At 34.9% G+C, this 12,943-nt stretch overlaps 1 protein-coding gene across 1 annotated transcript in view; it reads left to right on the top strand.

The window, feature by feature from the left end:
* The window catches only part of CFAP47 (cilia and flagella associated protein 47), a 261,413-nt gene that overhangs the window by 28,580 nt on the left and 219,890 nt on the right, over positions 1-12,943 (top strand). The window contains exons 22-24 of the mRNA XM_066314030.1: positions 4,092-4,242; positions 7,151-7,251; positions 8,314-8,473. Coding sequence (XP_066170127.1) covers positions 4,092-4,242; positions 7,151-7,251; positions 8,314-8,473 — 412 coding nt within the window. The remainder of the gene's footprint in view (positions 1-4,091; positions 4,243-7,150; positions 7,252-8,313; positions 8,474-12,943) is intronic.

Raw genomic sequence — 12,943 nt, 5'->3', positions numbered from 1 at the left:
TAAAATTTGTGGGAAGGTTGAGGGTGTATATTGGATTCAGTTGCAGGACAGAAACCCTTGGCTTTGCAGTTAGGTTTAAATTTGAATCAAACTGTTTTTTTCTAATGTACATTATAGTTTGTCTTCTTGTATTCCTGCTGAATTTGTTTATTAGAGGTATAAATAAAGACACCCTAAGGTCAGCCTTTTCATAACTCCTTCAACCTTGAACAATCTGCATGGTATGATATGCTACATACAACAGTATTATTATCTTTCGCAGATGTTTTAATGCAATTTTAAGTAATAAATTAGCTTATTGAATTATATGCTATTTCCTGGGAAGTTGTACTGGGAAATAAAACTGTAATTTTAGAGAGATGTCACATACACTTTGTGCTAAACTATACAATTTCTGAATTAACAAAATTTTTATTCAATCTTGAGAGTATATGCTCTATTAGAATAATAATTATAGAATTGTATTTTATGCTTTCTAAGATATACTATTGCCTTGGAATACTTAGTAAAGATAAAGTAACTGCTTTGAAAGTGTTTTTTTTTAAAAGAATACTTCTTTCTACTCTCAGTTTGCCACCTGACAGCTGTGCTTCTTTTTATTTTTGATCCATGAATTTTAAATAAAACACTATTTTACTTGTAATGTTTGATGGAGTAGATTTCCCCCCTTTTTTTTTTTCTTGTCTTATACCAGGTATTTAGGCCAAGGCAGGAATCAGCCATGTTTGCTCCCCACTGTTGAGCTCAGAGCTACCAAACTGTTTGTATCAAACTTATTTCACAAATTCAAATGAGTTTTGGTAGTAGAGCTTTCTTAATCTGACAGATTCTTTGTGACCAACAGCTTCTATTTGTTTATTAATTCTAGCAAAAAATTTTGAAAGCATTTTAAGATGCCATCTGAATAATAGTTTCCAAGAATGTTATTTTTGTTTGAAGAGTTCAATTCTGGTGGCAGCCTGACCAAGCATCCTTTTTCTGGCATCCTTTGGAGGTGTTCAGTGTGAATACACAACGAAAAGCTCCTTTGTCTCACCTGTCTTTTTAAAGCTTCTTTTGAAGTCTTTTAATTCTAAGACTCTCACTTTGTAGATGATGTCTCCTCTCCAACCAACATGCATAATCAGTGTACATCAGGACAGGAAAAATGTTTCTTGTAATGATATTAACAAACATCATGTTTGTGAAAGAACACTCTCTAGGCTGCTTCCTTCCTGCCCTAGCCATGTTCTCTGGTGTGTGAAGTTAAATGCAGCTTCAGGAAAATATCTCAATAGATAAATATCTGAAGTATTCATAAGTTATCTAAAAAGCACAGATAACTCCAGTAAGAGTCTAAGGAATTATTTTTTTAAATACTGTAATTACTTTTTAAAGTATGTAATCTTGCAAAAGAGGTAGTTTTCTATTATGGAGTTTGAAAAATGAAAAATTAATCATAAGGAGGTTTTTTTAATATTTATAGAAAGAAACATAATGGTTCTACTTGCAAAGTGAAGCCCTAATAATTGAAATGAATTTTTAATTCTGTTTCAGCAATATGTGTATGTGTATGAATTATAATCTGATTTCTACTTGCACAGAATTTTTAAATGATTTTTCATTTGTAATGTAGTTTACATAATGTGCAGTTAATGTATGAATAAAATAAAAGAGCTGTGATTTGTTATCAATTATATAAATACATCTCTGTGAGTTATGTTGGCCATGAATTTGTACCATTGTGCTTCATAGCAAAAGTAGGTTTTCAGTGAACATCATGATCCACATGTAGTGAATTGAGTCTTTCACATATTCGCTTTTGTTTACCAGATCTTAGAAAATAAACCCCTTGTTGAATAGTAAGACAAAACCAAATTTTCCTGCTAGTTGGGGTGAAAAACAGGTTTTGATTTCCTGCTTTGGGAGAAGAATAAAGGGATTCCATCTTCTGCTGTCTGGCCTAAACCTGATACTGAGTAGCATGTGGCCAGAGTGTAATAAGCCACGTGCTAATATATCAATCTGTGAGGGACCAGCCTTCTGCAGGGAAGTGGCTATAATTAATTTGGGCGAGGCTGCTCCTCGGAGTGTTTCATAAATCAAAAGGTTTAATAAGTAAAAAAACCAAAATAACAAATGTTACAGAAAACAAAATTATAAAGCCACACACAGGTGTCTGAGAAATCTCTTGCACCTTGCTAAGACACCCCAAAAAGCCTTTACTTCCTTTTGTGCTCCTTCCTTAAATACTGAATGTTCTAGGAGAGAAAACCTGGCTTGCAGCCAATAAGATCACCAAGAGGCTTTGAGTTACATTCTCAGAACCCAATCCATGCCCTTGTGCTGGTGCTGAGCCAATCCTTGTCAGGAGAGTATCCAAGTTTCTGAGTTCTTTACCATAAACTTTTCCCTATAGGGAAAACAGTTGCTAGGTTTAGGAAATGCATCCTTACATAAACCTACCAGCATTGATGAATAACAGTTGCAGTGCTAGACTGCACTCCTTTGCACAGCTGTCATGAAATCTATAATAGACTAAACATTTTAATCTCACCAAACTTAAAAAAAATTTAGTTTTGTTGCAAGAAGGTATTTTGATGATGCAACTTGATGAAGTGTTTTATGTGGGTGACTTGAGAAAATAAAGAAAGAAAATAAAAATAGAAGAATATATAATTCAAATGTGATTTTTGCTCAGTCTTTTTTTGACATTATCTTGAGCTTTAGTTACAAAAAAATATTAAAAGTCAGTTTTGAAAAGCCAGTTATATATTATAAGGTCTAATCATTATTAGATTTGAAGTATTAGTATAAAACAAGGGACTAGGGTAATTTTGCTGCAAAAGCTTGCTCTCATTCCATGTTTTCCTTGAGCTAAGCACAAAAAGACAAAATGTTCCATACGGCTCAGCACACACCTCACTGTCCAGGAGTGTGTAACCCTGCTGGAACACCAATCACTCCCAGTGCTGTGCTTGCTTCTCAGTAGGTCTTAGAGATGGGTATGTGCCTTATGCTCTGGCTAAGGACACTTTTGGTTTTCTTTCCTGTCATTTATAAATTCTACTTGCTACCACAGATGTGAAAAGGAAGAATGATGCACTATTTTCTGCAGGTTTTGAAAGCTTTTAAACTATCCATAACATCTTTATATAGCTGGTTTTACTGCTTTTTCTAAGCAGCATGGAGATTTTATAGGTTTAGTTCCTTTCTAAGATTTCAGTGGCCTTCAAGGTGAAAACAGGATTTGAAGGACTCTAACAGTGGTTTTAGTGCAGAAGTTTTGGGGTTTTTTTCTATTACTTTTATTAAGGTTATCCATACCTTTTGTCTGGAGAAGCTACTACCTTAGTGTGTTTCCTTGAAATGACAGAGCGAGGGACAAGAAATATCTCTTTGAAAGTGCTTTTTGAAATAAATTTGCCCTTTCTGATCCACAATCTGTCAAAAAAGAGGATTCTGTACAAAACATGCCCTTTTTTAAGTTCTAAACCCCACTTGGGACTGGGGTAGCACAGATAAAATGAGGATCAAAATCACTGGAATTTAGACTCCGAGAATTCAGTGGCATTTCATGACAAAGGTTTTAAGGCTTATTTTTTCCCAAGGTTTGTCAATTTTAACTCATGTTTCACCTTTGATCTCAGAGCCCATTTTGTTTATGCTGGGTGTACAGAAATAGTTAACCTTTGTTCTTCACCCTTTGAGAAAGGCTTCCATAAGTGATGTAGCTTTCTTTGTTTTCCCTCCTCTTTGCTCACATGAGCTTCTGCATTTGGGCCATAGTTCCAATCTTTTTTCACTCATGAGAGTGGCAGGAGTGGAACACAGCACTGTGATTTATCAGAAGCCTTGTCTGTAGCTCTGCTGATAACCCCGATACTTTTGGTCATAGAGCTTTTCCTTAATGAGGGGAAAAATACCTGGGCACTGCTTACTTAAAGAACTGATTCTGAATTCTGATAAATGAACATCCTGTTAAAACCATGAGCAGCTCCATAATTGAAATAATCCTGCCAAAACAGCAAACCACTCAGATGGTTCAAGAGAAGAGATACCTTTTTTTTTTTTTTTTTTTGAAAGTGACCACAATATTTTTTTTCCTTTAGACGGGAGCATATGACTTCATTCTCCCAATTGCTACTCCTCGGGCCAGTTCCCCACCTCCAGCTCCTCCGGTGCCTCTGAAGCGCGGCGCTCCCGTGGTTCAGCCACCCCCGGAGGCTCCTCCTCTTCCATCCTGCAGAGTCAAAGCTTCTGGTGGGTAAACCAGGCCCTTGAAGACATGCTGGATGCATATATCTGGGTATTTTTACTTTGCAGAGAATGGCTACTTAATTGGAATTTGTGTAATTTGTAAATTTCTTGGAAATTTGCAGAATTTTCAAGTTTTCATTCATTGTTTTAAATATGCTCGAAGCTGAACTTTCTATACCTAATCATTACGTGGAGAAAATATTTTTTTGTATAGCCATTTGCGTTATATAAAAATAGTTTACCAAAACTCTTTTTTGTGTCTATCCATTTATTAGCCTTTCTAGACTACATCATGCAAATCCTAGTAATCACAGCAGTTCCTCTGGAAAGTGTAGAAAAGTAGAATGTCAGTCATACTCTTTCATGGAATTTTCGTGTCAAAATTAGGATCTCTAGCTGTATTTAAAACCCTTCAAAATGCCTCTGACTGGCCCTCATGCCATCTGGCTTGTCAGAGGTTTTTAAGAGCCAAAATTACAGGCCATTTGCCTGCAGCAAAGAAATTAGTATTTTAAAAATTTCTTTTCTGCTTTTCTCAGAAATAATTTGTGGTTCTCTTTAGTCTCCTGTCTTACTCTTACTGTCATGTAGTTCTATAAATTGTGAATAATTGAATACACTAGCTTTCCTAATCTCAGTTTTTTAATGTATAACCACTTTTTATTTGAGATAGGAGTGAAGTACAGTGTCTCCCTGGAATGATGTTTGTGTAATATTTAAACCTCTAGGGACTACTGAGGAAGACTTGGCCAATTAATTATGTAATGTGGGGTAAAAGCAACTCAAATTTATTAGGATTTGTCTATTTTTCCCCTTGTTTTTCTCTGTAACTTAAACTTAAGTCTTTTGACTTAAAATATCAAAGTAATCTGAGAGACCTTCTTTGGATCCTGTCATGAAAGTAAATTCATATTAAATGTCTCTAAAATATATTTAATTGAACATATAGAATAAAGGTGAATGTACATATGTATATGAGATTATTAGGAAACACATCTCTAAGTAAAAATATGAATGCAAGCCACAAGTTTATGGTGCAGAAGGGATTTAAGTGATGTGAAGAAAAAAGAAAATGTTTATTTCCTTTTCCCTTTCTTTGTGGAAAAGATGCAATCACTAAATCTAATGGATAATTGACAGTCTTGTCCAAATTTTATCACAAATTTATATTTCCGCTTTGTAGAATTTCCTCAAAGTACATGTATTAGCCAATAAGAAGTAACATAATATAAAAGTGAATATATAATACTTTCAAGTCTTAAGAAATAGTTTAAAAATAAAGTGGCTTCTACTAAAATTTGATTTTTGAAATTAAATTCTTACTGGGAATCTTAATGATCTGGGAGGAGGCAGAGAGGTCTAAAATAAGTTTCTTGACCACTCAGTATTTCAGGTAATCATATGGGTGCAGGCAAATAGTCAGATTATTTTTACTGTCAAAAAAAGAACTTCATGATTTGGTGACATGCTGACAAAAATTATGTCTGTTATTAAATAATTTCAGATCATCATATTAAAGCTGAAACTGAGTAAGATGTATCTTGCAAGTTCTAATTTTGATTTGACAAATATGCCTAACTCTCACTGCTGGATGCCTTATGGCACATTTGTTTTCTGCTTTTAGAATTTTTATTTTCCTGGGATAGTTTTTGTGGTTGACTGGGATTCAGACTGCGCAGAGCAGTGTGGTTGTCACTTAAACAAATCTCTTATATTTGCAGTTTATACTCAGGATTGTTCACCTTGAGAAAAGAATCTCTCTAATCGTGGCGCAGTCAGCCTGGTCTTTTAACTTCAGTTAAAATTCGGTGTAGTCCATGTATTTTCAATTCATCAGCAATCTGTTTTTTGTTTTTTTTAAAAAATAAAGTTTTTAGATTGTTTCAGCACCTAGGAAGGAAAGCAGGTCTCTTACTTAAATACCTGTAGGAATTCTCCCTGGGAAAGTGTTTATCTGTATGTAAGAAAAAACTGAAAGAGAAAAATCTCAAACAAACCACTGGAAAAGACACCAGTCTAATCTAAGCCTGGTACAAAGAAAAAGTTTGTACTATCAGTTTAATGGCTTCATGGGAGCTGACATATGTTTTAATAATCAAACTCACAGGATTTTTGGTTGGGTATACAATCCCCTTTCCCTGACAGTGTTTCAGTTGTGCTGTGTTCTCCTCGTACAGGGAGTTCCTGAGAGAGCTGAGGTCTTTGTGAGTGACATAGCTGTGTGTTGGTGGAAAGGTTCCAGCAGATTCTGTTCCTACCTTGAAACAATATTACTTTAAAGAGTTTATGTGCCTGTGATTTAGAGAAATAAAGAGAATATTGTTGTTCACATAATGTGATATATGTGATTAGGAAATTATTTGGGTTTCTTAGGGGGGAGAAGAGAATTGATTAACACTGGGCAAGGAGCAGATGTGCAGATTTTAATAAAAGGATCCTGTGTGCTTGCTAGGTTCATTTCCAGTGTTGTTTCCAAGAAGTAAGATGAGGCTGTGGGAACACATACGTCTGCTTCTCCAAACTCCCACTTTAAAATTTCATAGGTTGGGATGATTTTTTCTTGCAGCTCTATGAAATGAAAGAGAAATGCTGTTTTCTATAAAATCTTCCCAAAAAATATGGTTAGTATCAGAAATGTAAGTGCATTCATCTGCAGAAGGAAGATCATGTGCCTTTTGTGTTATGAAAGAGAAGTGCTATAAGTCTGGTAGATATAAAATCTAAATAATCTTAATGTGACTAAAGAATAATAGTAAGACAAAGTTACATTACAGTAATCACGTATAAACTATGGGAGCAACAAAAACATTTTTCCTAAACATATACAGAAATAATGATTTTATGAAGGTACTTTGAGAAAATATTTGTCAAATGATGCTGTATAAACATTTTGAATTGTTTTTTTCAATAGTACTTAATCCACAATTGGCGTTCTCTTCGATGGAATTTAAATTTGAACAACATTCGAGTGACATGTATTCCAGTACTGCTGATAAGAGTATGAATTCTCAGGTAATCACACTGTCATTTTGTTCAGTTTTCTATTTCATGTTTGTCTTTTAATCTCTATAAATTTTTCCCAAAATCTAAAGCTGAGCTTATACTATGTCTGACAATATGAAAATGTGAGCGCTATAAGAAATTGACCACGAGTTGTGTAAGAAATAGATATGAATAGAATAATTCTGAAGATTTTCTGCATCTGCCTATACCAGTATGTGAGATAGTGATGATGTCAGGATGGAGCTGATTTGTGCTATGATGGGCCACACAGTGAAACTGCTGTCCCAGTGCCTTGTATGGTACTGACTCTGCTAGCTGACACAGAGATTAATAGGGAAAAAAGGCACTAAATATAATATTTGCAACACAGGTAATTTCTATGAATGCAAAACATACCATAACATAATTTATTGTTTCTAATTCCTGAGGGCCTTGTTTAGAATTTAGAAAAAAATATTTTTAGCAATGATGGAAACACTTGAAATGCTTTTCTGAGTGCATTCAGGAAATGATACTACAAAGTCAAGGCATTTTCCTATCTAGGCATGTTCCAAAAGCTGAGAGTGTAACTCTGAGATAAAGGAATTTAATTTCTTTTTTCCACTGCCACTTTTTTGAATTGGAAAGAATGGGTTTTGAAAATCTATTCTGAACTTCTTCCATTTTCAACATCTCCACCTGTAAGTCTAGATGTGAGCCATGTGTTTAGTGCTTGCTGTGCTTTATTTTTACCAGGAGTAAGTCCTCAATTCTGTTTGGCTGAGCACTCCCACTGTGATGCTTTGATCTATTTACCTCACTTAAATGAGATTTTTTCCATTCTGGAAAGAAAGTATTCTATTTGTGAATGTGGTGAGTGACTGGAAATCATCTAGTCTGTGCAGATAGGCATACTCACCTTTGCACCCCACAGAAACAATAAACTGAGTTCTTCACTGCTTTCTAGTGCTGTCTTGCTTTCCCTCTGGTGTGTTTGCAGAAAGAATGCTTAGGAGAGAGCAATGTGAAAAGTATCATGGTGTTTGCTGTTTCCCTCTTTCAACATCACTCCTTTTCTCTAAATATTTTCAGAACCTTGTCCTGAAGTGTGTCTCAAGAGAGCGTGTGGTATGGAAATTGAATTTTGATGATGCAGACAAAAATATAGAAGATAATATTTTCAGATTTAGTCTGAAGCGTGGATGTCTTTATAAAAATGAAGAAGTCACTATCACTGTGTCATTCTACCCTCGTAAGTAATTTTATGACTTCTTCTATAGATTGGCCATTTGCATAGGTATGTTTAAATGAGGTTTTATGATGAATCAATTGTACTGCTTATTTTGATAAACTAAAGGGGTTTTTTTGGTTCTGAGAAAATAAGACAGCTGCACACCTAACAAAAAGCGTGGAATCACTGTTTTTGAAATTGCTTTATTTAAAAAGTCTGCTTTGCATATAGAAAGCATCAGGTTTTTCACACATAAAGCATCAAGGACTGGGGTAGGTGTATAATTTTCAGAGCTGCTATTTCAGGTGCATTTAGGCTGACTGAGTTAGGTAGTAAAGCTTTCCAAGGGTACTTGAAATGCTTTTGAACTTTTCTCTAAATAGCCATAATTTAGATAAGAATAGAAATTTCCTACCTCATTAAGATGTAAAGTCACTTGTCTGTGGTATTTTTTGGAGTAGACTGGTTGAGCAACCAGTCCCAAAGGAAAATATGTAAAATAGATTTCTAACAAAACTTGGGAGAATGAAGGAAGGTGGTAATCAACCACATAACTTGAGAAAAGGAATAGAAGACTAGGAAAATTAAGATTCTACTTTTTCCCCAGCCATGTGTTTAGAGTAGACAGTGATATACAGATATATAATGCAGCAGTTCTGATGTCCACAGAAGCTCATCCTGTGGACAGTTTCAGTGCAGTACTTCTGGGGCTGCAGCATTGTCAAGGGGAAGAAAAGTTGTTGTGTCAGTTGGATCTGATGCTGAGTCAGCAAGTGAGCATCTCTGTCCTAAAGAAAGAGGTTGCAGTTATTGTTTATCATAGCACTGAAATCTCTAACCTCAATGAAGCACTGGAAACAGTTTAATATTAATAAAGAAAAATAGAGTTATAAGACTCTTTCCATGACTCTGTATGATAAATTGAGAAGACTGCATTAAATACTGTTCTGTAAATATTGTGAATATGCAAGAGCAGTGTTTAATTGCATGTGTTTGCAGTTGCTTGTTGCAAACTGTGAACAGCATAAAAATAAAAGCCAATATTCTGAATTACTGGATAAATTGTATGTTCAAATTCGGATGTATATATATATATAAATATGACTGATAAATTACTGTAATTTGAAGTTATCTGTATTTTTTGCTGTGTTCCCATATCTTTTGTTTACAGAAAATCATAAATAACTGTAAAGATCAATTACCCTTAATTCAATGTTCTAAGTGTTTTGCCATGATTTATCGCCTACTTGTGCTGTACCTTCAGTGCATATCATTACTCTCTCTCGTAAGAGAGCATTAGGTACATCAAAACCCACACAGGAGACATAATTAATGAACATGGCCTGCTAATCACTTTCATAAGCTTGTGCTGTAAAGTTGTAATGTGTGTGGGGGGTGAACAAACCTTAAAATGAACTTTGAGAGTGCATTAAGGTAATTTATTTAAATATGCTGCAGCAGTTATGCTAGAGTACAAAATGCTATAATACACTGCAATGTTTAATTAAGTGACAGAATTTTTGTCAGTGGTGAAATCACGCTACCTGTTAAAAAAGTGTTCTAAAAATAGGGATTTTTCAAAAATTGAAAATGTATTAATATGATCCTCTTCCACTGTTTTATAGTATAATGCATTAACAGTCTAAAAAATCTTTTCACTATATCTAATTGTGGTATGAAAGAACTTATCTACGGCAAAGGAACTTACAAGGAATTTGTTCTCTTGGGTTCCCTTACTAGGAGTTCAGGATGCTGGAAGATGTAATGATTTGGGCACAGATGACAACTTTGATACTTTAATTATGTGGTCTTTTAATTTTTTTTTTTTCACCAACAGCAAGATATTAACTAGCTGTGACCCTTAACAAATTCTATGAAAAAATTATTAGTTTACTTATGATTTTTTTTTCTAGGATGCCTGTAAGTTCTGTCTATCTGTGGCTTTTCTACTTTGAAGTCTGTATTTCACTGTATGCAAATTACTCAATTGATACCTATTAATGTTGAAGGGATATAGATGCAATTACACCTGAATTATCAAAAGGTCCTAGACAACTAAACTAAAAATGTGCTTTTGGGAGACAAATGCAGGAACTGCAAAACCATATAATACAAATTTAAGAGGGTGAGGAGAGCAGAGGTATTTTTCCTTTCTTCTCATAAAGTCTGAAAATTATATTGCAGAGTTATTATTTCTGGATAAGAGAAAATATTTCCCAAATAATTCTAGAGATTTTGTTAGTCCTTGGCAGATTTAGACTGACAAATTTTTAACTATGGACATCAAATGTCCCTAAGGAAAATGTTCACATCTGCTGGACTAGAAATTAATGGTGGTATATCAGAATGGTAACAGCAGCCCAGGCTTTAACAGCAGTCATGAAAGGTGTGAGGAGTAGAATAAATTCATGACTTCAGCTGTCAGTTCAGAACATAATTCTCATTAATTTCTAAGTAATTTATTTAACATGAAATATAATGAAAACACTGGTTATAGACATTCCAGACTAATGACAAAATCTTAATAAATGACAGAAATCACTTTTTTCTGTCTTGATGTCAGTTTAAAATGATTGTGGCATTGCATTGACCTGGTGTTTCTGACATAAGCAATAGTTTATTGGTTTACACACTGTGCTGAATTTTGGTGTTAATAAATATGTGAATCCATACACAGAATGATCAGTGATTCAGGATAGGCAATGTCTGCTGCTCCTTGGGTGAGCCAGAAGTTCTATGGTGTTAAAAATTTGTATGAGAAAAGATTAACACTACTATTGTCTACCTTTGAAACAATGGTTAATAAAAATATTTTAAAAAGTTAGTGAAAATTGCACATTCTTTGGTACTGACATATGCTCCTGTACTTTTCTTCCTTCATTGCGTTCCATCCCTATGGTATTTATTGGTTATGCCCTTTTACTCCACTTTATGGTAGATATGGATGAAGAGAGGACACCAGAAATATAATTTAGTTACAGCTCCCCTGTAGGACAAGCTTGTACAAGGGAGGAGCTTGTATTGAACACCCTTTCTTACAAGCTTGTAAGAGATACCCTGTCTGGCTCTTCATCTATCTCCATGACTTTTTTCTGATGCTTTTTCACCTTTCCTTCATGAAAGGGCAAAATGCCAGAGGAAGGAAGATCAGTTCCTGTTGTATCCAAACCTAGAGGCAGAATCGTTTTAGCCTTCTCAGCAGTGTTGTCTCCCAAAGCTGGTTTACATTTAACATGGAATTAGTCAGATTATGCAAACAGTGCAGCAGATTCCCATTAGAGCTGGTTTTCAGTTTGCCATTTTCATCTTTGCTGGTTTGAAATGAAAGGATCCACAGGTTGTATCCTGGTGAAATAACAGCTTCCGTGAAGCTCTTCTTTTGTCTCCTCCATTAGAAAATTAGCTCTTATAGGAAGGGAAAAAGACAAAGTAGTTTGACACTAGATTTTCCTCTTTCACACCTCTTTCTCAGACTGTGAAAGTTATGATCTGAGATAATCTCAGAAGCCCCTGTCATGTATTTTGTTCCATGACATGTATGTGTTCCTGCGGACACGTAAAAGACAAAATTTCTTTTTGCTATCTTAATTATTAGATGAGGGGATTTCTATATCGATCTAATTGAAGAGAATCAAAGAAAAAGGTGTTTTTTATCAAATATTCAAGGATTACATTTTTTTGGGTTGTTTTACAACTCATCATTTTAGATTTATTTCTAAATCCAGGAGTTCATTAGTTTGCCCTCAAAATGGCTGATTTTGTTAGCTCTTCACCAGGTGAGGATGACTGAGGGTTGGGTAAATGGAACTGCTTGGTTTGGAATATCATTTTCATAGTGAGCAGCTGTAGAAGGAAGTACTTTATGCCCTGTATGAGTGAAAAAATGTGGGTTTCCATCCTAGAGAAAACTGCCTTGCAGCAGGAAGTGAGGTGGCCTGAGAAGAAGCAGGACACAAGGAAATCTTTTTCTTTGCCGTTGTCATGTCCAGCTGCATTGTAGAGAGCATCTGGAGAAAGATTTTTGGTCACTCTTCCTTTTTTTTGTGGACTTGGCAATGTTGGGGTTGCTGTTGGACTTGATGATCCTTAATATTTTTTCCAAGCTAAATGATTCTCTGAAATGGAGGATCCTCTGAATGGAGGGTAGAACCTCCTGCTGCCCTATGTGAGGCTGCTTGGCCACATTATAGGTTTTGGAGCTATCTTTGAGGTGTTGTAATTGCACTCTTAAAAGCCCCCAACTTTTCCTTGTCTTGGCTGTCAGATGCTTCCAGTAGCTGCTCCTTTATAAAATAAGCATTCACTGTGTCAATTAGTGTAATTCAAAGTATGACTGCAATTCTTAACATTCTGCTGTTGTATTGATGTTATATGTAATGGAGTATTAATGCAATAAACTCATTGTTGCAGTTAGAACTCAGAAAAAAATCTGATAATTAAAAAAAAATAATTTCTAGTTTGCTCCAGGCAGGTATTCTGAGCTTTAATAAA

This window comes from Sylvia atricapilla, chromosome 2 (assembly GCF_009819655.1).
Source record: "Sylvia atricapilla isolate bSylAtr1 chromosome 2, bSylAtr1.pri, whole genome shotgun sequence".
Lineage (NCBI taxonomy): Eukaryota > Metazoa > Chordata > Aves > Passeriformes > Sylviidae > Sylvia > Sylvia atricapilla.
The sequence above is the reverse complement of the archived record's forward strand: the minus strand, read 5'-3'. Positions and strand labels throughout refer to the sequence as shown.